We start from the raw sequence: 26,439 nt of genomic DNA, 5'->3' as shown, positions 1-26,439 counted from the left end.
GTTCAAACTTAGTCTGAAGCAAAATACTTTCACAAAAGTGATCCAGGAGTCAAACAGCAAAAGGCCTCACCTCAGAATGTGTTCATTTTATTAAATGGAAGGTAAAAGTCATTTTACATTCCAAGATAAGCTTTGCTTGGAAGACATAACAGTCCTCCATGTGTACTACACAAGCCAGCTTATAAACATGTAGCTTTCTAGAAGACAGTTACCCTTCTTTCCCAAGTAGCTAGAAGTACAGGTCAGGGGTAGGAATACTTCCATGAGAGGCAAAATAGCATTCCAACTGCTCAGCACAGCTCCAGTTCACATCCTTCAAATGGTTTCTAATCTTAGTAATTTAACAAAAGGATGATGAAAAAATGACCCATTAATCTTGTGCTTCATGGTATAATTTAACTCTGGGTTTAGCTCAGGAAAAATATTTGCATTGATTAGAAATATACTTTATGGCTGCATATATTATCAATTCTGAACTTTTAAAAATTATTGGCTGTGCTGACATGATGAACTACCCAGGAGCACTTCTCAAAGGCATCTCAATGGCATCCATTACTCATACCCTATTGGTCTAGGAATAAATATATATTTTACTCAATGTGACATGTTATTCCAAACACCAAAATATCCTTATTTCTATTCTATGGTTGTACTCATGAAGCCATCGGCTAAATACCATTTAGAAAATTCAATGCAAGTAAATTCATGCATTAACTATCCAACTATTATTATGCCATATCCCCATTCTGCTAAACTTAATATAATAATTTGGACAGTCTATGAAGATTTACTTATTAACTCATTAAAATATTCTTAGGTATATTTTGAAGGACTTAAACTGTGGTCTGTATGATTGGACAGAAAGTGCAGACTTATCTCTTACTGCCACTGTGACCTTGGCTAAGTGACTTAGCATCTCTGAGCCTCACTTTCCTAGTCTGTAAAATGACAATAATAATAGGACCCAAGATATTGAGCTGAAGGACAAAATAAATGTGGTAATGCATTTTTGGTAATGTGTTTGGCACAAAAGAATAATTATTCTGGTAGTCATTATTATGAGTGGCTATTAAGATTACTGAAAACCTATTGTATCTAGTTAGGGTCTGTTTAAGGAGCTAGAATTTTAAGACTTGTTTCTACTCTTATTCCAGGTTTACTTCTGAAGTTCTGCCACATACCAGAAAAAAACATACTGGCATTTGTCCTCACTTCTTAGCATTTTTAGGATAGAGAAAGTAGATGTATACATTTCTTTTCTGCCACATGACCTAAGAAATAATATTCTATTAGCTCGAAGTAAGATATGCTTTTGTTATTTTAGTATATTTGATAACATCTTGTGCATCTGATAACTATTTCTAGTTTTTTTTCTCACATGACTTTCATAACATCCCATCTAAAATGTACTTTGGAGATTTGGATCAAATGTCGTATCAGTTTTGTTGACTGCTTACTCTGTGATTCCACTATAGATATTAATGTCAGTGCAGCAAGGAAAAAAAGGCAGAGAGAAATGAAATAAGTGTACTCAGCACCAGTTTTTATTAATGAAATACCCCAGAAGTTGGTGGGAAGCTATCTCGGTAAGTGGAAAGATTTTCAGCATGGAACTTACTGTGGTTGAACTTACCAAGATTTTTTGTTGTTACCAAGAAAACACTTGATTTTACCATAATCTAAGTTTTCCATTTTTCTCCTTCATAGGTTTGGCTTCAAGATTTCTATTTACCCTAACGGAAGTCGTTCTTGTGCACAAGGAGAGAATGGACAATTTAAAGGGAATGCCGAAGGAGTGACACCGAGGTGGGGGCCTCATCTCATCAATGGAAGGACATATGTACAGTCTCTACTCTCCACCTTGTTTTCATGATTTAGGAAAAAACACAGGGTCTGATGAGTTTGTTAGTATTATGAAAACAGAATATAATAAACCCTATATAAACATGCTGTGTGAATGAAATTGTTTTATGAAAAAAAAATTAGTGAATGTTACTACATGCTAAGAGGGATTAACAACGTAAAGGATAATAAAAAGATGACTGTATTTCATATACTGAGAGATTTACTTGTGTATTTTTATTTTATTCTTGGCTCCTGGATAACTAAGGAAACATATTCACAAGATGGTGCGCTTCAGATGTCCAGTCGGCATTTGTTGGAAAGAACAAAGACGGTTGTCTCAGTAAGGCCAAATATTATATAAGAGAAAAGTGAGATTAGAGACCAGATTAGGATTTGTGCTAGTGAGTGACTCAATAGCTAAACAATCACAGAAGTGACAGTGTAGTACTTATGCAAATATATGTTTAAACAACGTCCCTTAGACTACTATATTGTCTATAAAGATATCTCCATTCAATCACACACAACCGCTCTGCATTTAGCTCCAGAGCTTCTTAATCTGAATCTGTCAGAAGTAGGTACATGTTTCATTGCCTTGGCAACATTTAAATGGCTCTACATCAGGCACTATAATTGCAAAGGTCACAGGCTTGCAATTAAGGCAGAGCTAGTGTCCAGTTCTGGTTCTTCTACCACCAATGGTGATACATGGTAAATTCGTAACTTTTTTGCACCTTAAAAATACCAGAATAATAGTATTTCCTACTTCACAGGTTGTATGTGGAATACAAGGTCATCAGAAAACTCTAATAAACGTTAATTATCACCCAGGAAACACTAATAAATGTTAATCATCATCATCATGACAGATCAAGGATATAACTGCCACATGGAAGTTCAGCATTTCCTGGGCCACACACACCGTTCCTTCCAAGGACTCACATTCTGTGTGGGGTGCTAATACTATCCCAAAACATAAAATATAAGTCCTTATGCTTTTTTTTTCCCGTTACATCTGCCTGGATGAGTAGGTCACCATTATGTATCAAGAAAGTTCTTATTTTCAAGCAACAATAACCAGGTATGGCTGATTTGAGGAGAAAAGTAAATTTTTTGGAAGGTTATTGGTTACGTGCCAGTAGCTAGAAGCCGACGAAACAACCATAAACTAAGGCTATTGTACTGAAATTGTGTCCTAGCTTGCCTTGCCGACCCGGCAGGAATAGGACACAGGAGGCTGACCCAGGCACTGCTGTTCCTGCTTCTTCACATCATTTCTTTCTAATTCAAAATCTAGGACATGGATGTAACTGGCCAATCCTAGGTCATCTGACTGTCGCCCAGCGGTAACGGAAGCTGAGTAAGAGAGTAAACAACGGATCTGGTATTTTCAGTTTGTATAATGGAAGGAAGGCTGTGTTTCTCACCAAGACTTCCAAAGTGGAAAATTCCCCAAATGAAGAAAGGAATTTCAGATCAAATGCTTGAAAGTTAAAAACAATAAACAAGTTCAGATGTAGAGTTATAGACATGGAGTCACTTAAGAACATATTCGGAGTGGTTCAGACCTGAGTTCATACCTTGAGCAAGTTACTCAATATTGCTGACATTTTATCTGAAGCAAAAAAATATATATAAAAGATAATATCTATATAGTGGCCTGTGGTACAGATTCAGTGAGATAATACATGAAAAGTGCTTGACACACCCTAATCATTAAAAAAAACAATTATTACTGTTGTTATTACTTTTACATAATGTATTATAAAAATTAACAGGGAGACTGGTAATAAACGTTAATAACATGCTAAGTGCCACTTTTATTATGTCAACTAAGCATTTTTTGACTCAGCAAATTTTCCACATATCAGAAAATAACGGTTTAGTGAATTTTTTTTTTATGGAAGGGAAAAAGAAAAACACAGGCTCAGAAACCACAAACAATCCAGAAATTGCTCAGCTAAGAGGAAATGGAATATTATTCAGCCTTAATAAAAGAAAGAGATCCTGTCATTTGTGACAACACAGATGAACCTGGAGCTCATTATGTTGAGTGAAATAAGCCAGATAAAGATAAATATTGCATTGTATGATTTATATATACAATATTTTTTTAAAGTGGAATTCATAGAAACACAGAGTAGAAAAAATGGTTGCCAGGGGTTGGGGCAGTGGGGAAAATAGGGAGAAGTTGATAAAGGGTAGAAACTTTCAGCTATAACATAAATAGTGTCCAGGGCACTAATGTGTAACATGGTGACTACAGCTGATAACACTGTATTGTATAACTGAAATTTGCTAAGAAAGGAGAACTTTAATGTTTTCACTAAAAAGAAAAAAAGGCAAATATGCAAGGTGTTGGATGTGTTAATCAACCCAAGGAGAATCCTTTCACAATGTATACATACATCAAGTCATCACAATGTACACCAAAATATGTTAAATTTTGTTAATTATACCTCAATAATTTTTTTGAATAAACAGGTGATGGAGGTAAGATTCCAACCAGGATAACCTAGTGCAAGAAACTACACTCTTAACCATTATAATATTGTATCCTTCAATATGCTGTGACTGTAAAATACTCAACACAAAGGAACATTAAACTAATGGCATTTATTGTAACTATAATATGGTGCTTCTCAGTTATTAGTTATGTGATATGATTTACTTCTAACTACCAGTGTATAAGGTAGGAATTCTTCCTACAGAACTTAGAAGTCCTGTGGGCAGCTGTGGGGTAAACACAGAAGGAAACGAGGTCTCTCATCTCATCTTCCAACCAGTCTCCTCAAGCTGGTTGTTCTTCAACACTACCTTCTTTATGAGGCATGAATAATGCCTTTCCAACATTTGCACTGGGCATGGAAATCCATCCATATTTCCAGGTGTGCAGTTAACCTTCCCTTTGTTTCTCATTATCCTAGAGTCATCTTACCAAGCATCATTTATTCCACTAACATAAATGATCTAAGAAGAGAAGTAAGATATATACATGGAGCCCTGAAGGAGTCCAAACAACTTTCTGAGCTGCCACAGTCCTCCACTCAAATTTTAGAGTTCCAGAGATAAAGAACAATGTTTAGAAATAAAAATAAAATTAAAGTTATCTAAAATTAACCAAGTAGCATTTATGGGCCAGGCTATATATGAGGTGCTTTACCGACAGTCCCTCATTTACCAACAGTCCTTCAAAGCATATAATATCATTTCTATTTCATATAAAAGAAAATTATGTTCAGATTAGTGATTTTTCCCAAGACCCTATAGTGAGGCTAAGAGACCATAACACCTTGTTTTAATGGTCAAAATGGTGAGATGTTAAAACTTTAAGATTATAGCTAATCAAATAAGAATATTCAAAAGTGTCCTATTATTAAGGTTTCTTTAGGATAACTTGGATGTCCTAATGAATACAAGAGATGTAGAAATTACAAATGGTCTCTTTAATTAGCTGATTATGCTAATCTACTTTAAGATTCTCTGTGTCAAGAACAAACTATCTGGTGAGGCAGCATCTTCAGTTTTTGGCCAGCTCCAGGGGTGAAATGTGGTAAGATCTTCCTGCCTACAATGTCATCTGTTTCTACCTGGGTGAATAAAGTAGAACAAGTAGCTACTGTTCTTGACAAATGGATAAAATTTCAGTTTTTCAAAATGTGACTGTCAGCTTCATTCTCTGTACCAGATAGATCTGTCAAATGGCTTTGAGCATTTACCAAAGGATGGTACACTCCAAAACCACGCTGGGTCATTTAAAGGACTGAATGTCCCCTCATTGATACTGTCAATAGAATTTGTATTGGCACTTTGTCTCATACTGACTTTAGGGACTATGGGGGTCCAAATCATGGACTGATCACCGCTGCCCGGCACAGTGCTCTCTGCTTGTTTCCAGAGGGGACCAGCGATGAACTCGGACTTCTCAGTCTTCTCATCCTACCTGGCATACTGCTAGGCTGACTGGCTCAAGACTCCTCCAAGAGGGAGTCCAAGAGTGTAAAGTCCTAGTTGTTTTGGAGGGGATAGGGCGGGCAATCAACCTCTATTCACATAACCCTTCTTCACTTCCTGCTATAGGCCTATTCAATCTTTTCTTGCTAACATTAGCATTTTATACTAAAAATTAGCTTTGCTTATCTGATGGCCGCATACAACTTCAAAAGCCATTTTTATAAATAAGGCAGACACCAACAGAGTGTATGGCCTTTTCTTCTGTAGACCCAGTCTACCCTGTAAAATCTTCCATTATTGCATCATGGAGTCTATAATCCCTTTCAGAGGGCATAGATCCTCCCCAATCATAATATGAAATAAGGATTTACATCCCTACACTGTACAAAAGGAAATAAAATTGATTATAAAATGCAGGAGAGTAACTCATGATTTTCCACATGTCTGTTCATTAAAAGGTTTTTGAATACAGTTGACAATATTAAAGAAGTTGTACACACAAACTGGTAAATGAAAAGAAAGCAGACTGCATATGTAACATATACCAAAATAAACACATTAATATATACAAAGTTGTTATAAATCAATGAGGAAAAATAGGTAAAGTCCATAAAGTCACAGAGGAAAAACCAAAAATAAATATATGAAAATGTGTTCAATCTAACTATTATTAATCAAAGACATACAATTAAAACAATTTAGATATCATATTTTACTTGTCATACTGACAAAGATTTTTAAAAATGAGTATTGGTGAAAGTGTAAGGAATCATACAGGATGTTAAATTACTAGTAGGAAATAAAACAGTGTAACCTTTCTGGAAGACAATACGTTAGCCTGTACTAAAACTGACAAGTGGCCATTCAAGTACAAATCCATTTTAAGGAGATAAATGAACAAATGCTCAAAAAGATATGAACAAGGATGTTTCTCTTATTGTTTAGAGAATCAAAAAAGGCATGCTATAAGAGCTGAACAGTAGGTTATTGGTTAGGTAAATAAGGGGATGTTGTTCAACCATTAAAAATTATGACACAGATTTTTATTAGGTGATATGGAATCATGCTTATAATATATTACTAAGTAAAATATGTTATGAATCATTTTATAGCTGGATCTAATAACTAGATATTTTACAATTCCACTGTTTGTAACTCCCTCACAGGAAAGTCTCAAAAGATTTCCTTGAAAATGTTAGAGATGATTTATCAGAAATGGGATTTTGAGTTTTTACTTTTTTTACAGAGCCTTTGCACTTTTGGAGTTTTTGCAATTAGTTCATATTACTTTCACATTTAAAAATAATTCACTTTTCAACAAGAAGATATGGATTCCTCTAATTTTCCATTAATTTTGCACCATACCCCACCAGGGTATTTGTGGAAAAGAAAAATCACTTTTTGTTTTTCTTTTTTGTATCAATCTAAATTTAATTTCCACAAATTCACCATTTCAAATTGATAAAAGTTGCACTGAGTAAAATCGTTAGTGTTTGAGCACTTCATTATCTTTCAAACCACTGGAGACTTTGGAATAATCTCTTTTATTTTCATCTGACACTGAGATTAGGGGGAGATAGCAGGATGAGGGGAAATAGTAGTCATCTTGAACTAGGCTAGCAGCAGCAAAAATCAATTCAACCTATACTCTTTTCATAAGGCAGAAGCCCCAAATATCAGCTTATACTAAAGTGTGTGTGTGCATGTGTGTGTTTATACACAGGTTTATAAATATGTACATACTTAAACCCATCTTGCATTAGGCTAATCACACATGCACTGTGGCAGAAATGACAAGCTGTTCAGTAAAGACTTCAATTAGCTCCTCTAGATGGTACAGGCATCACTAGAACCAACCATGGACAATATCCACATTACTGCTTCTTTTCCAAAGAATGTGACTGGAACTGATATTTAGAGTTTATATTTGAAGGATAATGATAAATGACCTTGCAACTTCCTCTCTCTTTCCCCTTTTGAGACAACTGTAGAGCCACAGGATGAAGGTGGTGGGTTCCTGAATCACTGAGCACCAAACTGACTCGCAAACCACCAAAGTCCATACTAAATTCCTGAGTGAGTGTGAATGAACTTCCCGTGCGTCACACCACCGAGCTTTAAAGTTTGCTGCTTAATGTTAAATGAATGTATTTTTTTCTTTAGACCTCAGCTACCTCACCTGCAAAATGAAGTCTTTGAACAGGATCAACTCTAAATTTCTTCCCAATGTTTATATTTTTATCTTACTTTTCAGTTCTCAGAGGCAGCCCACATATTGCTTATCTTTCAAATTAATCAGTAAACCTACTTTTTTTTTTCCACAAAGGCAAGTTCTTCAAGGAATGGAGAAGTCATAGTAGACCGTAGCTTTAGTTTGAGATATGAGTCCAGATATGGGCTGAGAAGGAGTGAGGACCCAGAGAAACCCTTTTGACAAAGAGAAGTAAGATGCAGCGCATTGAAGAAAGTTTAGTAATAAAGAATTCAGACAGAAGAGAATAGGATAGGAGAAATGGATAGGTGACATCACACAGATGTGTTCAAAGGCATTCGAAAAGGAAAATTTGTGAAAATGTAGAGTGAAGGGAAAAAAATAGCAAAGACATGAAATGCCTTTTGATCCCTAACTGGAATTTTTATTTTGAAGAGATTCATATCACTTATATATGTACCATAAAACTTCTCTGTCCACTTATTCCATAATTTTCTAGAGCCTGAAAGAACATCTGCAGAAAGAGGATGTCATTCCAGGATAATCCACTGCAAGTTACTAAATTAAGATCAAAATGTCTTCAACCTTGAAGAGTTTTCAAAGAGTTTTTAGAAGAAAAAAGCTCTCTAGGGGTTTGTATGAGGATATAATTTTACCCTTTCTAAGAGGCTATGTACAGATAAGTAAAGTTTCCGTTACCAGTCTTCAGAGTAAAACACATGGAGTAAAATAGAGGTTGGGGGTATCTGTTTGGGATAGTGGGGACAAAATCCGTGCAGACACTGATAGCTGCCTAAGCAACAACCACTCCCTCCTTACTCATTCCTTTTAGAGCCCTGGTTTAGGAGACCCCACTATCCTTAAGGCTAAGGCAGCCAATTTCAAGCCCTAGCTGATGAGATCTAGGTGGAAGTTCCCTAACAATTTGTGGCAAATAATATGCTTCCTGATTTAGAGACTGCTTTTTCTCCCCCTTATTCTTTTCTTTCCTTTCCTTTCTTCCCGCCTGAATGGTTGGAACACTGTGAGAGGTTCAGCAGACACCTTGCAGCCATGGGGGTCACAGCAGCATGCTAAGCTGTGGGAGCTGGGAGACAGAAGGAATCTAGTCCCTGTTGATATTCCTCCATGGATGAGTTAACACTAGAGAGATGATCTCTAAAGTTCTTCTTACATGCAAAAACCAAGGAAAGTCACTCTTACCTACTTCCTATTAGTTCAGCTAAAGTCATTACTCACAGATATGGAATTCTAACCTCAGGTTACTAGAACCCTTCTCAGTTCTTGTTCTAGACTCCTAATAACCACAATTGCTTAGAGTAGATCTGTTGGGAGGGCTGTTTCCTCTGGAAGCCCTGATACCCACCACTGCACACACACACACCCCAAAATGAGTAACGTATTGATGACCATTCATCCTTCTACTTATATTCAGAGGCCAGACCCTCCAGGAAGCTTTCTCTGACCTCCTTTTACTCCTCTCTATAAACAGAATGGTTGAGAATGGGCTCTGGAATCAGACTTCCTAGATTTGAATTCTTAAATCTGATACTGTTTATGACTTGGGCAAACTAATCACCTTTTCTAGATTCCCCTTTAAATTGGGAATGCTAAATTGAACCTACATACTTTATTGAAAGGATTAAGTGAGCTAATGTAGGTACACTTATTATAATCTTTCCTGTGTCAATCAATTCTAGCTATTATTTTCACCTTTGGCCAACTTGGGGTAGTCCCATTGTCCTCCTCCATGGTACTCTGTGCATAGCTTGTTTGTGACAGGTACAATCCCATACTGCAGTGTTTGGGAAGGTATTTTCCACAAACAAGTGGTTCATGATATGCAGTTCCTGTCCCAGCAACATCAGCAACCTGGGGACTAGTTAGAAATACAAACCTACTGATTCAGCAACTCTGGGAGTGGAGCCCAGCAATCTGTGTTCTATCAATACCCTGGCAAATCTTATGCACACTCAAGGTTGAGGACAACCGAGGACATCCACCTCAGACTCTCCTGCAGATGTGAATCAAAAATAGTTTGCAGGACCTTATACCTGACAGTTAGATAGAGGGTCCAGGAACCAGCCTGCTTAGCATGCCTGCCATGATTCTTCAGCACATTAGCGTACAAGGATCACTGCCATTTTTAGTGTAGTTCGCTCATTTGTTTTCCCAGTACACTATACTTTCTTGCAAGGAAGGTTTTTGAAGATGTATTGTTTATATTATTATTATGTTATTGTTGTTCATATTATATATATGTATATGTAATTAATAATACATATATCATTATTATTATACTAATTCTAGAATCTCTAGTGCATGGTGTAGTCTCAGGCACAAATCAGCTGCTTATTAAACAAGGTGTCCCAAAAGTCTTAGTAGAGCTTCAAGACAATTCCTTCAGGAGAAGAAATACTACACAGTCAGAAAAAAGCACCCTTGGAAACTTTAATTCTTTGAATTTCTTTGCCATTTCCTTAGTTTTGATCATTTTGAAGAATATACTTTAATTATAACTTTTTGTTTCACTCAGTGTTTATTATCTCCAATCAGAAAGAGAAATAGATAAATACAATTAAATATTTATTATTCAAATTTCACAGAAATAAAGAAGTATAAGGGAAATGCAAGTAATTAACCTTCAAATGGTTTGGAGGTATGTTTGTAATTCCACATTTCTGATGCTATATTAAAAATTAAAACTGTACTGAGACTTTTGAGACATGCTGTCTTGATGTTAAATGAATTTAATTTTGCGTAAAGTGTACAAACATTTTCTTCAGCAAATATATCTGCAGATATAAAATCACAACCACGAATCTACAAAATAAGCAAGCTGTTGAATTAAATCTGATTGGCTAGCTCCCTGCTGTGTTGTTTGTGTATCTGCTAATAATTTCATGTGCTACTTGATAGCAAAGCCAAATTAAATATACATAGATATACAAATGTATATATATACAGAAATATATATATATACACACACACACACACATATATGCATGTATTTTATTTAAAATTTAAATATAAATATATACATATTTCTTCAATTTAAAATATTCATATATATATATGGGACAAACTAGGCTCCAAACAACAAACCCCTCCTGATACCAGGAAAACCAATCCAAGGCTCCCTTCTGTGGAAGGGCCACTCACCCCGCTATGACGTGTGTGCCCTAAAATGCCTTTGTACATAGCAGACATTCAATGTATGTTGAAAGAATGAATGAGTGAACTGGTATCACAAAACAGACCTCATATGTATTTAAGAAAAATTCAATTCAATAGGCTAGAATTCCTTCATGCCCTCTTCAACTCGTGTTAAGCTTACAATCAGGAAACAACGCTTCATTATAGAAAGTTAGAGATGAGGAAGTTTTAGCAACTAATCTACTCTCACAGAGTAATACAACTTTGCTTTAGTGGTAAAAATCACTGATTTGGGAGTCAAAGAGTCCTGATTCCAAGTTCCACTTCTACCATATTTTAATGAACAAATACCTACTTCAGAGGTTCTGTTCCATGTACATTATGGGAGATCATAATAACATATATTTTAATGTATTACTATCAAAGGATTAAATGGCACAATCCACTGAAAATGGTCAGCTAAGTTCCTTGCACTTAGTAAGTACTCAGACATTAGCTAATATTAATGGGGGAGACAAAAAAAACCCCTCAGAGACTTATTCTTATCCCCGTGGGCCTGGTGGTTATGGCTTTCTAAATTAGGGTACCCTCTGCTCATTAAAACTAAGAAAAAGAAGATGAACATAGTAGGATAAACATGTTGAGAACAGTTTTATACTTCCTGAATGAATGGAATTATAAAATAAAACAACTGATGAGTTCTGAAAAAATACAAAAGGACTGTAGTACTTTAGTTAGTTCTCTAGAAAACCAGTTTATGCTCTAGGATGTACCTTCCCACCCAGCCTCACCCTATCCAAGGTCAAATAAAATCACTGTAAATGGAAAAGTCAGTAACACAAAACCAGCAGGCTAAGTTACAAGCCAGTGAAGCCTCCTAGGTTTGACAGACAACTCAGGTTTATCATTATATGGTAAAGGCCATATCAAGTACTTAATCTAAAAAAAAAATACCTGAAGATCTGTAACTTAATAATCCAAAAAAAATAAAATAAACAGCTAGAATCTTATTTAGAAGGTTTTCCTTATAAGAAAGTGTTTTCTGTATAGCTTTTAATGTCCTTTTGATAAGCACAATTCAATAAAAGTCAAATATATGCAGATGTCCTACAAGAAGAAAAGCACTAGGTTAGATGTTAAAGGGGATAATTGTACTTCAAGATGAGTAAGACCCTATACCTGACCTCAAATAAATTAACATTAAATAGAGCAGATGACTCATGGACAGAATGAAGAGTACCAAAAGGCCAGTGAGTATCAAAAGGAACATGCGTGGATTCTCAGGAAGGAAAGTAAACAGCAGTTAGTTGATTCAGAAAAGGCAAAAGGGAGTAGGTTCCCTTTGACTGGGCTTTGAGAGGCTCCTTTCTCTCCCTCCTAGGGTGGCATGGGGATCAGAGGGAAATGGGGATTGAGAAACTTCTCTACTCTTACTAGAATGGCTGGGAGCAAATTTTTCTTACAGGGATACAGTGTAATAATACTTAAGGTCTCTTGAGGTCAGACAGACAGGGGTTTGAATATCCTGGCTCTGTATCTTGATGTGGGTCATATGGCTTCACTTCTCAATACCTCAGTGCCTTTATCTATAAACTGGGGATGATAATGATAATGTTCCCTACCTGAGTGTGGGAACAATATGATACAGTGCATATACAGGGGGCTGTTTTTGGTGCCTGGCACATGGAAAGCACTCAGTAGGGTTAGTTCAGTGACAGTGACGGTGGTGATGAATGTGTTTAGTGGTAGTAACAGATCTGACCCTGAGTAGGAGCAGAGTTGAAGGACCTTGGGTTCATGAGGATTTCTTCAAAGCCGCACTTAATCAAAGCACACTGGTTGTCCAAAGGATTCATTCAATTTAAGAAAAGGAAGGGAATTAAATTTTCTCAACTACTTAGCAATATAATATTAGTAATGGTAGTAGTCATGGAAGCTCAAATTCATTAAGTGCTTACTATATACCAAACAATATGTTGAATGCTTTAAAAGGATCAACTCACTAATCACTCACAGCAACACTCAGTGACAGAGCATATCACTAGGCCTTTGTTTCAGGTGCAGACTCAGCTCCAAGGGATCACAGAAGCAACACTGCCAGTACATGAGGGCAGTGAGTTCAAATCCGGTCTGTCTGATTTGTTCTTAATCATCAAAATAAAATAAATCATGTTGTTTCTTGATCCTTCTCCTGAAGCTTGAACATTTCATTCAGTCCCTCAGGTGAAGAAGAGACAAAATTCTCTCCCCTTGACCCCCCCTGGCCTCAACATCCCACTTCCCTTCACAAAACAGGGCTTGTTTCAGTGAGAAGCAAGGAAAGCTGCGCCCTGGTCCAGCCACCTGGATGACTAGGGCAGAGTGGAAGCAAATGCTCTGTGACAACCCTCCCCTTGTGCCGGACATGACAGAACTAGTGGAACGGGGGACAATGGAATAAGGCACAGGGAGGGCAGCACCAGGAATGGTGATGGTGAGGGTGATGGTGATTGTAATAAGCAGACCTTGTATGAAGTGCTTGGCATGAGTAACCTCACTTAACCTTAAGAATAGTCCTGTGAGGATGGAAATTATCATCAGAATCTTATACACAGGAACACTGAGTCCCGGGAAACAAGGCAAAATGCCCAAGCTCATATGGTTAGCAAAGGGAAAGCAAGGATTTGAACCACGTCCAAGGCCTACACTCTTACTGTTACACTATACTGCCTCCTGAAGATAACTAAAATTCCAATGGTCTTCCCTCATAACCCACTCCTACACTCCACACTTAAACAAGCCCAAGAGAGAGAGAGAGGGAGCAAGCTTGGAGAGTGGCCACTGAGAGAGGGCCAATTATTTCAAAGCAATGTACTTTGCTCATGAGATACGGTTCTTGTGCTAATCTTCTCAACCAATTATCAAGAAACAAGAAGCAAAGATGAAGTATTTCCCTACTTCAGAGGAAGGTGAGACAGCTTATTTGACATTGGGCTTAACTGTTTCAGAAAACATGGTCCTTGTAAGCATACATGTGAGTAGGTTTTCCCCACCTACCACATTTAAAAGCGATATTGCATTTCCATCTTGCTTCTCATAGTTCCATCCTTCTCATGCTTGTCATTGATCCCCAGGCCTCTTCCTTTCTCCATTTCTGTACAGAAAAATGCTAAGTCTGGGTTCTCTGATGTGAAAGGGGTGTATTAGGAGAGGGAGCCATAGTGCTTCAATGTTTTTTTTTTCAATCTTAGTTCTATTATGCCAATGCCATTGAACTTAATTACAGTGAATACAGAATTACACAATTACCCTCTGTTCTGTTCTTCAGATGCTATATTTTGATAAAATTTACTGCATGCTGTTCTCCCCTGAACACTAGAAATAAATGTGTTTGATATAAAATTTGTTATAATTACAATTAAAATATAGTTTACATAATGATAGTGTTAAAATAAAATTATGGATGTGCAGAGACAATGTGGTCATGCATTTTTTAGAGTAAGTACATGCTTAGACCAATCTAGTAGCCAAGTGAAGAACGAACAGAATTTTGGTTAAGCCACAAAGGCTGTTTAAGGATTTGTAAGTACCTAAAGGGAGTTCAAAACTTGTAAGATAAAATTTTCACTAATATGTTTTCAATTGCAAAGAACAGAAGATGTGAAATGCTTAGTTCAAAGAAGGTGCTCATATGGATATTATAAGACAAACACATTATTTTTCCTTTAATATCTACATAACTGCTTAAACTATCATGTAACAGAGTTGCAAATTCTCAAATGAGTTTGATGAGGCATAACATAATTGTATATATGTATGTGCATATATGTGTGTGTGTATATATATATAATTCACACTGTAACTCAGAATTACTTCTAATTAAAGGGGTATCCTATCACAACTAATTTAAAACTTAGAGAATATGGGTACAACTACTGTATTGAAGTGAAAGGTAGATCAAAATGTTTATTCTAAATGTTTGTAGTTATGATGTCTAGACCAAAATAATGGTGTCACAAATACTATTAAAATACTTGTAACACCAATTTGTTCAGTTTACTGCAGAAACAAAGAAATTAGGATTTTTTTTATTTCAGATAACTATTTTTAGCTAATAGTTATTAAATGTTTTGAGAACACAGTGTTACTTTCATTACCTCACTTAATCTTTACAATAGTACTTCCATGTAATTATTCTTAGTATCTCCATTTTATTAAAATGTATGTCTAATCTAGGGTTTTCATCAGAACTGCAGACTTGTATATCCAAACTGTATATTCCATATCTCGACTTGGATGTCCAGAAACCACCTCAAATCTCATACCTTCAATACTGATCTTTAATCCCACAAGCCTTTTCCTTCTCACATGAAAGGAACCTGGGCCCAAATCTTGGATTCGCCCTTCTTGCCTCTCCTCCTTTCATATCTAACATTCAAACAGCTGGGGAAGTGGTGTCACAGCCTTCTAAATGGATCACTTCTTGGAGCATCCGCTGCTAACATCCCGGTGTAAGCAACCAGCTTCCTTGCCACAAACACCTGCAATGGCCTTCTGAGAGTTCTCATGACTCCCTTCTTTCCTCCTATCTGTAATACTGCAGAGAGTTATTTTCTTAAAGTGAGAGACAGATCATGTCACAATACTGCTAAAATCCTAACACTGGCTGCCTACATGGAGAGTAAAATACAAAATGCATGTGATGGCCCCACGCCCTCCTGCTGCCCCTTATTCCCCACTGATTTACTCAGCTACAGTGGTCTCCTTGACATTCCTCCAACTGCAAGGCTTATGTCTACCTGAGAGTTTGGGCACTGGTGGTTCCTGTTACCAGGGAGCAGTCTTGCCCCAATCCATTCCCACAACTACCTCACTTCAAGTCTGCACTCAAATGTCACGTGATGAAATCACCCTGACTGGAACCCAGCGGTACACCCCTTCCGGAACTCCCAGCCCAGCACTCTTCAGCGGGCCTCACATTCTTTTCTTCATCCCATGGCATTCATCAACTTCTAACATACCATAGAATTGATTTATACCATCTGTTTCCACAGGAGAATATAAACTGAGAGAGAGGAGAGAGAGGATGGACGAAGAAGAGAGAGAAAGGAAGCCCTTGTCTATTTTAGTCACTGATACGTCCAAGCACTTTAAAGCAGTGCATGAGGGGGATGCTTCATAAATATTTCTGGAAAAAAATAGATAAGGAAACTAGTAGTAAAGCTCAGATAGTTTAAATAATTCCCTCAAAGTTCTGTAGACAGAAAAGGGTTACAATGTAATTCACACTGGGGGCTGGCTAACCTCAAAGCCCACTGCTCTTAGCCTCTCTGCTTTCTGAAGTTCACCGAATTCATTAGGTGTCGTGATCAGTGCCATGGAAATTCTATTTCTACTGAATAGTGTCACTGAAGTGTTCTCGATCTTTCTCTTTCTGCACACATACACACACACACACACACACACACACATAATACATTACATATTTTACATATAATACTTTACATATAACAATATGGTATAATATGTCACATATTTTATTATTCACATAATACTATAATATTATATATACGGTTGTTTTACAGCAAATTTAGCAATAATGGCATATAAGTAATAGTGATATTTAATGATAGCAAAATAATAAAATAATAGCTTTGGAATGCACTGAATACTCATCACATGCTAAAATCAGTGCTAAAATATTCCAAGCATATTTTCTGCAATCCTTACAATTACTCTATCAGACAGGTACATTTCTATTATTCCCTTTTCAAAGATAAGGAAATTGATGAGAGGTGTGGTACCTGTTTGATCAAGATGAGACTGGCAATAAGTGGTGAGTATGAATTTAAATTCTGTTCTAACTCCAGAATTTGATTCTTAACTCCTACATAAAAACTCTGATAATTCTTTTAATAAAATTATGTTTTCTCCAGGAACATATCCCCCATTACTTCTGCCTATGCTATATTTTCAAACACAGTCAAGTTTAAAACACGATAAAAATGTACAAATAGTACTTTAATAAATGGAAATATTTTCATCTGAACAATAATGCGGAAAAAGAGGCTGAGCCCATGAAGTGGCTTTGTTGCTATCTTCCATCAAGAACAAGAGAGAATCAGAAGCCACAGAATAGAGAAAGCACAACACCCAGGAATGGAAAATTCTGTAAATGATCAATTATAAAACTATTAAGCTGCAGCACTTTTATAGGAAGAGGCAAAATAATCCATTAAACTGAAAATGCTCCTACCCTTCACTTCACGGCCTACACAAACATTAATGCTGCATTTATTAGGATGTATTTTCTGTGCTCTATCAACTTGACTTTCAGCAATTGTATTAATACAGTCCTCTCACTTTGCACATTTATCTGAATGATGGATTTCCCCACTTGAGGTTTATACAAAGAGTGGAGTGAATGAACTAAAGTTTAGGAAGAACCATCATAATCCATAATGATGGGCACTGAACCAAGACAAGAAGAAACATATTTTCTCATTTATTTGACTGAAAAGGCTACCATATATTTAGTGTCTGCATACAGGGCTACCTGTTAAATAATGGAGAATAAGTGACTTTCACTGGAATTAACGATTTGTGTGCTCAAGTTTCTATGGATCTACAAAATCAATCTTGTTTTGGAATTGAAATAAAATATTATTTCTTTCTGTAAGTAGATATAGTTAGGCAACCAGCAAATTTGATGTCCTTAAACTGCTACAACTTCAGGATAGACAAATCTATAATTATTTTAGGCCTTTCTGCATTTGTGCAACAATTCAGTAGTATGCGTAGTGGTTAATAACCCTGGTATTATCAGACAAATCTAAGTTTGAATCTAAACTTTGCTACTGAGCAGCTATGTGACTTTGAGCTGTGAGAATCACTCTCTTCAGCTGTACAGTGGGACTGATAATATGCCCTTTGTAGAACTATTTTAAGAGCTAAATGAGATGAGGTATTTATAGTACATAGCATAGTGGCTCACCGTAAAGATTCAAATCATTATTGTGGTCACTACTATTATTATTGAAAAGAAACTAGAACTGTCCTCATAAAATGAGATAAATATCCTATACCATTGTAATTTCATATTATTTTATTTTTGACCTTATAATAACTTAATTCAAGAAACATTTAGCAGTAAATATAATTGAAAGGTCACTTGTCAATCATGGAAATACTGTTATATTAAGTGTGCTGGCACAATGCTTTTTCATATAAATGTTTACCTTTAAAAAGATTTTTTTAATTAAGTGTATAAAGCACGTATATGTACTGTGCTAATTGGCAAAGAGTCCATTAGTTCATTAGCCTAAGGATATGTTGCATAAACATCCTCAAATTGTAGTCATCTATGAATTTTAGTTGTTGGGGAAATGGGTTTGCAACTCTTCTTTTTTGCCTATTTAAAGTAAAAGGGGGTGAGAAGTAGAGTTAGGCCTGATGCTTACTGTAGAGTGACCCTGGAGTTTAATGTACTTTGTATTCCATTATGCCATGAAAATGCTTTTGTACCCTAGAGACATCAACCAAAGACCTGCTTTAATGAAAGAAACCCAGAACAGTTCTCAGGCTTTCAAACAGGAGGCAGATCATAAGCTGCCATTTACAAGGGAAGTGTTTGCCCTCTTCCTCAACTGCATTCAGATGCGAAAAATGTGCTCACACAGGCTTAAAGCTATTACAGTAAATGTGGGGAAGAGTTGAGAAGGATGCAGAGTTTTGAATATCCTAAACTCGGGGAAGGAGGATTATATTTAAAGTAAAGAAAATATCATGTATTAATTTTCACTTAAAGAATGCGAGTCAGCAACCATTACATTTAGGCAGGAAACTGAAACCTGTTTCACCTATGAGGCTTCTTTGAATTACACATGGCTGAAAACAAACTAAAAATAGTGAAAGGAATTTTTTTTCTTTTTAAAGAAGTACTGGATACTCAGGGATGCAGCCAGGGTCTGATACAGTTGGATTTAGGAGCTCCAGAGTATCAACAGGGCTTCAGCTTCTCTCCATCACCCAGCCCTGCTTACCTCTGCCTGACTGTTCTATACAGTCTCTTCTTGTGTTGAATGGCCTCTGGGAGTACCAGAGCCCTATCTCCTGGCTATTTCTGCTTTTTATTTATTTTTTTCTGACACATGTTTTGGGGAGGATTCTGATAGGCCCAGTCAAGGTCAGATGCTTAAAACCGAACCAATCACCTGCTTCGTTTGTGCTCAGTGAAGAAGTGACTCATGCCTAGGGCCAGGGAGGAGACAAAAGTCAAGAGCTGGCAGTTTTCCAAAAGAAAAGCCTGGTGTTTTAGCAAGAAGAAAAGGGACAGAACACTCAATAATGAAAGCTGTATCTGCTCCTACAAATACCACAATTCTTACTTCCTGCTCTGTGTCTCAGGGCCATGGGGAATGAGACACTCAGGAGGTCATTTTCCTTACCTCCCTCCTTGATATATGTGACTGAAGAGCACATGGGTAAAAGAACAAGGGAAAAAGTCTGAATATGGAAAATCAGCTATACTGATATTAATTAAGATAGCTGTGTTAAAATTCCCTTAAAAAGTTCCCCCAAACTCAAAGTTCTAAGCTGAAGTCGAAAACGCAATGTCATGGAGTTTTGACAAGAGCAGGTTTTCTCCAAGCTAAACTATGAGACAAAGAGATTAGACACTTCTAGAAACTATATTTAGAAAAATAAAATAAAAATAAGATGAGGAAAATGAGGCCTAGAAAAATTAAGTTGCATATTTAGGGTAACATCACTAATTACTGACAGGATTGAAAGTAGAGTGCACTTTGTGTGATCCCACTATGGTCTTTTAAATCCATGAAACAAACTACATATGTAAGAAATGGAACATTTATGACTTGTTAAACTCTAAATGCTTATGAAGTTGAAGTAAAGGCACCCATTATTTCAATTTTCTTGAAGAGAAAAATGCCCAAAGACATCCTAATTGTATGGCTATGTATACATAATACACATGGAGGTATCTTCAAATGTAGGATGTAGATGTTTCTATTCCTTCCCTCTCTGCTCTTTTAAAAAATGCCCCTTTAAAAATTGCCCACTCACCATCTGTTAGGTAAATTTCCCGAAACACAGTAAATGTGGAGGCAGAGATTATCCAAACAGCACTGACACCTGTATTTATGAAAATTTAAAGAGTAGGCAAGAGTTGTTTTTAAAAAAATTTTCCCACTACATTAATACCACACCATCCTTGGTGCCCTGGTCTATGTGAGGATAGAGAAGGAAAAAAAGAAGAAAGGAAGAAAACTAGGTACTTGTGTGTAAATGTTGCCCCCAAAGTTTGATTATATTCAAGTTTCAGTTGACTAGAAAGAAAACATTAAAAAAATTTACAAATGCATTTCATTTATGGTACAAGGTCCCTAAGTTTAGATTTGCAATATACTCCAATGGGGTCAAGTTGACAATTTTTCCATCTAGTTGCTTCTGAGGGAACAAAACAGCTGGAACAGATGCCATTCAATTCCAAGTGTATAGCTAAGACCATGTCACTGCACATGAAATACTGTTCACTCATAGTCAGGATGTAACAAGAGTAATTTATACTCTCAGAATGTTTGCTCTCAAGTCAGTAACAGAGAAGCCTTGAATAAAAACATTCCCATTACTTTCCACTATAATATATCTTACTTATGGCCCATAAAACAGGGGTCAGGGGAGATTTATCCTTTGGACACCATACTATATAAGCTCTCCACTTAAAGCCATCCCCACTCGGAGTTTATTTTTTAAATATGTTACTCATAGTCAATATTAATTTACATTTAATATTTCTTAGCATTAGGAGAATATTCTTTTGTGCAGGCTCAGAAACAACCTCCAGAAATTCCTTCCTGATGCTTCTTCGAGGCTGAAATCCATCGCAGGGCAACTGTAGTGACTTAATTCTAGTTGGCAGAGCTCTGGCCACACATTAATTTCATTAGCCTCAGATTCCTGGATTTGAAAGACCCCCTGGAGATGATTCCTATCCTCTGACATGTCACTCACTAACCAGTTCAGGGTGCACAGAGAGGGGAGAGAGGGTGGGCTTGCTCAGCTCCTATCTTTGGTCTGGTACACCGGCAGGCAAATGAGAGTCAGAAGTCGTAGACACTATTTACATCTGAGTAGTCATTCCTGCCCATGTCCTCATTTTCCAGAGAAGAACTTCATCCCAGGCTTTGCTGGTAGCATCAGCATTTGCTACATTTATTACTATCTCATTGCTCCTTCCTGCTTCCCAGTGCTTAGCACTCAGCCATTTAGTCACTAAAGACTCCTACCCTCAACCTAGAAGATTATTTTACCACACATTTTTGTCTCAAATGATAGGTTTGGCATGGTCCCTACAGCGACCCAGAAGGCTAATGAAAACTCACATCTCTGGAGAGCTAAGAATTCAATCATTTAGAGGAGTTTCTTCTATATAGGACAATCTTAATTGAGCTGAACCCTACAATCCCAGAGAAGATTCACCTACCTTTCTTCTCTCTTCTTAAATTGACTGTGCCTTTGAACAATGGGTCAGTGTACCACTATTCTCTCTATTCATTCTGCTGGCTTACAGAGGCTGGGAAACTAGGGATTAGATGTGCATACCAGGAGCTTCTAAAGTCACATGCAAAACAAGGCTACTGAAAGTGACTTTTGGAATTCATATCTAGATACTCCAATACGAGCAATGGCTAACTAGATGCCCACATCAATGGTTACAGCCAGCTTGCAGCACGAGCTGCAAGTTGGTGCATTCCTCCTCCTACCAGCCTCTTCGCAATAAATGCAGGTGAAAACTGGGGGCTCTTTTTCCCTCAGCTGTTCAATCCAACATGAATAGCTGCAATTTGCAAATTAGAGGAAAATGACAGTGTTTTCTCTGAATGGTTTTGGTCCCAACCCACACTGCTAACATTGGCATTCAGCTCCTTTCCTTCCCAGCCCAGGGAATGGGGGAACTAAGCAGAAGGCAAGCCGTTTTCTTTCCTCACAAGTGTCTCAGGTTCACATATGAGAGGAGAAACCAGCTCCCCCTGGAATCTTTTTCAGCAAACACAGTCCTTCATCCCAGTCTGCAATCCCTCTCTTGAATTTAACATTTTACTCTCTGTCAGACAGACAGGCCCATCTGCAGTGCTGCCCATGCTCTGAGCAGAGAAAAACAGGCACCAACATAATTTAAACATGTGAAACACCAGAAGTGCCTTCAACCCCAGGGCTCCAGGGAAAGCGCGGTGAGTAGCCGCACTGGTTCTCAGGTGATCTCTGGCCTCACCCCCTCCTGCAGCACTGCCCCTCAACTTGTCTAGCTTTAAGCTCAGAGACTAAGGGAAGTGCTTCTGGGTTTTGCTTACAACAGGCCAGGCTCTTCCCCAAAGCATCAACTCGGGAGTGCAGGCTGCCCCTGAAGCACCTGTGGGTTTGCAAACATCTAGGGATCTCCGTGGTGGCATAGTCAGTAAGCATTAGCTGTGCTCAGAGAATCAGTGGGGCCACACCAGGCTGCAGCCTTGGATGGGTACCCCTCCTTCTGAGGCAAACTTCACACTGCTGGGGGCTGGGGCGGTGACAGCTCGAATCTCACAGAGTCCCCTACAGGAATCCAACATCCTTAGGGAAAGCACTTGAGAGGAAGCCTATTCCACAGATAGGGTAAACGTAAAGGCATCAGGATCAGCCTGAACACCTGGAGATGGGATTAGCTGGGTTTGGGTTCCTACCAAGCAGGGAGAGAGCTGTGCATTAGGAAAGGATCATCTCAAGACAAAGATGAACAAAAAACTTGGGGGTTTGGGGTAGGGAAGGAGAATAGAGGCTGAAATTGAAGGGGAGAAAAAATTAAAATAAAACAGAGCAGAGAGGAAAACGGAGAGAGATACACAGTCAGAAACACGGAGAAACAAGAAGGGAACCCACAGTCACGCAAACCCTGAAACTCAGTTTCTTAATGCAGACACCATCCTCTTATACCCAGTGCAGTAACGGGAGCAGGCGGCAGGCAGAGCACTGCAGTAGCACCCACCGCCGGCCGCCCCGGATCCGCCTTCCTCCCATTGTCACCGATGCCCTCCAGCGCTGGAGCAGGATTGCCCAGGCGGTGCCCAGAGCACCCCAGGGCCTCCCTCCAGGAGCCTTCTTGCGAGGCTCCGGGAATCATCCTCGGAGCTGAGGATTGGGCTTGGGGGCTGCGTTAGGGGAGTCGTGGGAAAGGATGGGCGCAGGGAGGAGGCAGCCAAAGCGATTTTGTTTCGCAGTTAGCATGAGCTCATCTCTGTGATCTGAAGTGGCAGGAGTAGAATAGAAAGCTGATCGCCCAGCTCCTGCCAGTGGTCGAACTGCAAATGCAATTTAGACGGTGCACACAACTGCCCAGAGCAAATCACCGGGGGGCCACGTCTGCTGGTGGCATCTCCCCACTTGGGGAGTGTCCCTGCGCCTACCGCCCCAAGCCCTCGCGAAGACAGGCTACAGGTCGGGAAATCCAACCCGAGAGAGATGACCGATTAACGCCCACACGTAGTTGAAGACCTAGCCCTCAGTTTAGGAAGTGTCTCCCTAAGGTCTTCTAGAGAATGTCCCGGGCAGCTGCGGCTTGCCAGGCGGTTTGGGGTTAGGAATCTGGGGAGTTTAGAAATACCCAGTTTCAAGGCGTCTTCTCATTTTTCATATTCTCACCGGCTCTCACAAGAGCCCGGCAGTTTTACAAACCTGTTTTCGGACCATATTTCATTCTAATGCAAACCCATTTAAATCATCGCCGTGTTTTTCGCAGATTGGTCCGTGTGAATGGGACCATAAATCCAGGATGTCAAGCCGGATGAAGTAGAGCGCGGACAGGGGAGAGATGGAAGGGAGATGAACCAAGCAGGGAAGGTACCTCCCTGGGTGGGGTGGGAGGGATTCGGCAGGCTCTCCAGGGAGGGAAATGTGCGATAACAGACCTGACCCGGCACCCCTGGAGTCCAAGCCAGCCTTTAGGATTAAGAGCGCGGGGCTCTATGGAGCGCTTTGCCCCGGAGGGAGCGCCCCCCTACCTGGAAAAGCCTCAGGATGTTGGCTACCATGATGGAGACCGAACTGCCCGAAGCCCCAATCACTCCAACTACTTTCTCCGGCTTGACGAAAACCGGGGGCTCGCCGTTGGTGCAGCGCACGTCGGAGGTGTCCTTCTGGATCAGCGCCTGGACGAAAGTGAGCGACTGTTCGAGCGCGTAAGTGTCCCTGGAACAAGTGTCCAGGATCCGCGCGCCCAGCGTCACGTTGGGCAGCAGGTTGGGATCACTGTTGATCTGGTCCAGGGCGTAGAGCATCGCTTCCAGCCTGTGGATCCCGTTCTCCCTCTTGATGTCGCCGCAGGGAACTCCGCTGGGACCCTTGGCGTGCACGGGGAACAGCCCCCCGAGGGTGACGTCCCCCTCGATCCGGATAGAGTGCGGGGCGTACATCTCCTGGCCGCGCGCCGCCGCAGCCAGCGCGCACAGGAGCACCTCCAGCACGCAGCAGGGGAACTTCATCAAAGTCAGGGCGCGGAGCAGCTTCCCCAGCTGGACCATACTGCTCCGGCTGCCGCGGTGGCGGCGGCGTGGCTGGAGGGCACAGTGGCGCGCTCGCCGGGGTGCAGACCCCTCAGGGTGAGCTCCTCCGGGGAAGCCCGGAGGCTTCTGCAGGCACGGAGGGTGGGGGCGCCCGAGAAGGGGCAGCCGGAGAGGGTGGGGGGTCCCGCGGCGCCTGCCAGACTGGGGCGCCTTGCGCTCGGGGTTCGCCTACCGGCGCGCCGGCTCGTGCTCCCCGGTTTGCGGCTCGCGCTCTCCAACCACCCAGCACTGGGGAGAGGGCACGGATCGCTGTCGCTTTAAATGGTCGCTCGGCTCCCTCTTCTCCTCCTCCCACTCCCTCCCGCTCTCGCAGGCTCTCCGTCTCTCCCCACCCGGCCCGGCGCCCGCCCTCCCCGCTGGTTTGCATCATCACGCAGGGAGGGGCTGCGTGCCGAGGCAGGGAGGGCGGCTGGGTGGGCGGCTCGGGGGGAGTGCCTCCGACTGGGAGCCGCGCGGTCCCCAGGGAATCTGGGGATTGCAGGTTTTAGGCGAGGGCTGCACTCCTGCTCCAACCCCACAGTAGAAGCCTCTCGCGCTCCCGCTAGCACCCCCACACACCTCTAGGCACGGGTGGAATGGGCCTCGGGATGGGGTCGGGATGTCTGAAGCTGCCTGCTCCCAACCCTAAAGTGGGGAGACCCGGCTCTCGCTCCAGAAGGCTGCGAGGGAGTCGCAAGGAGGGAAAGCCAGTGATGAAAGGGAACAGAGAGACCCCAGTCTCAACTGCTGATCGGTCTGTGCCAGTTTTTCCAAAGAAAAACGTACATAAATACAGGAGTCTGATGCATGACATAAAGAACCTTTACCAAGAGACTTCTCCAGGGACCAAGCACGCGGCTAGCCTGTAGGGAAACATGTCCACACGAAACCTTAGGGATGGAAGTGCCCCCTTTGTCTTCAGGGCGTACTGGGGCCAGAGCCGAAAGAACATCGCTCTTCAAATAGGTGACGGAAAGCTCGGACTCCCTTCTTTCCTTCTTTTTATCGGATGAGATGGAGCAACTGAGAACTCTGCAGAGCGCACTTTCTGTTCCGGCGCTGACAGGTGTAAGGCCCCCTCCTGCCCATTTCCCTCTACTCGGGATTGGTGAGTTTTTCTCCCGCAGGGAACGTCTGTAAAGAGGTGATACGAGGAGGAGGAAACGGGAAAGTAGGTCTCCTCACTGATTCAGGATGCCTTTCTCTCTTCTTAGGGCTGGAGATTTGGAGACAGAGTCAGGATGCAGAGCAAGGGGCAGTGCGATTCAGGAAGCTGCTTTTCAAAGGTGCCCCCTCTTGAAGGACCTGCCCAAACTTGGCCCATTAAAGCAACAAGTGCCCCTAGTTCCTCTATTAGGGACGATAATGCCTCTGTCCTTGGTACCAGAGCAGACTCCGGGTGGTGGCTCTTGCAGGAGCTTTCAGTAAGAGTGCAGCAGAACTATATTATACAGATTTGGGGTGGACAAAACCAGAAATAAGACTACACTGTCTGTTGTTAAAGACAGAAAGAAAAATGTCCCTGCACTAAAAAACAAACAACACACATGCAACACACCCACCCACCCCACCCACCAAAGGTCAGGAGACAGGTAGTTGGCTGTCTCTGCCACCAGCTACCTGGGTGTCCTTCGGTCCCCTTGTCTGGCTTTTAGTTTCCCCATCTGTAAAATGATGAGATTGAATTGGATATTCTCCAAG

At 40.2% G+C, this 26,439-nt stretch overlaps 1 protein-coding gene across 4 annotated transcripts in view; it reads right to left on the bottom strand.

Annotated features, from left to right (window-relative positions):
• The window catches only part of GRM7 (glutamate metabotropic receptor 7), a 933,157-nt gene extending 908,089 nt beyond the window's left edge, over positions 1-25,068 (bottom strand). For all 4 annotated transcript variants that reach the window (XM_037019391.2, XM_037019392.2, XM_073230966.1 and 1 more), the window contains exon 1: positions 24,199-25,068. In XM_037019391.2, coding sequence (XP_036875286.1) covers positions 24,199-24,717 — 519 coding nt within the window. In that variant the 5' untranslated portion in view covers positions 24,718-25,068. The remainder of the gene's footprint in view (positions 1-24,198) is intronic.
• Positions 25,069-26,439: the final 1,371 nt, after the last annotated feature.

Source organism: Manis javanica, chromosome 3 (genome assembly GCF_040802235.1).
Source record: "Manis javanica isolate MJ-LG chromosome 3, MJ_LKY, whole genome shotgun sequence".
Classification (NCBI taxonomy): domain Eukaryota; kingdom Metazoa; phylum Chordata; class Mammalia; order Pholidota; family Manidae; genus Manis; species Manis javanica.
Note: the sequence above shows the minus strand (reverse complement) of the source record. Positions and strands in the feature narration are given on the sequence as shown.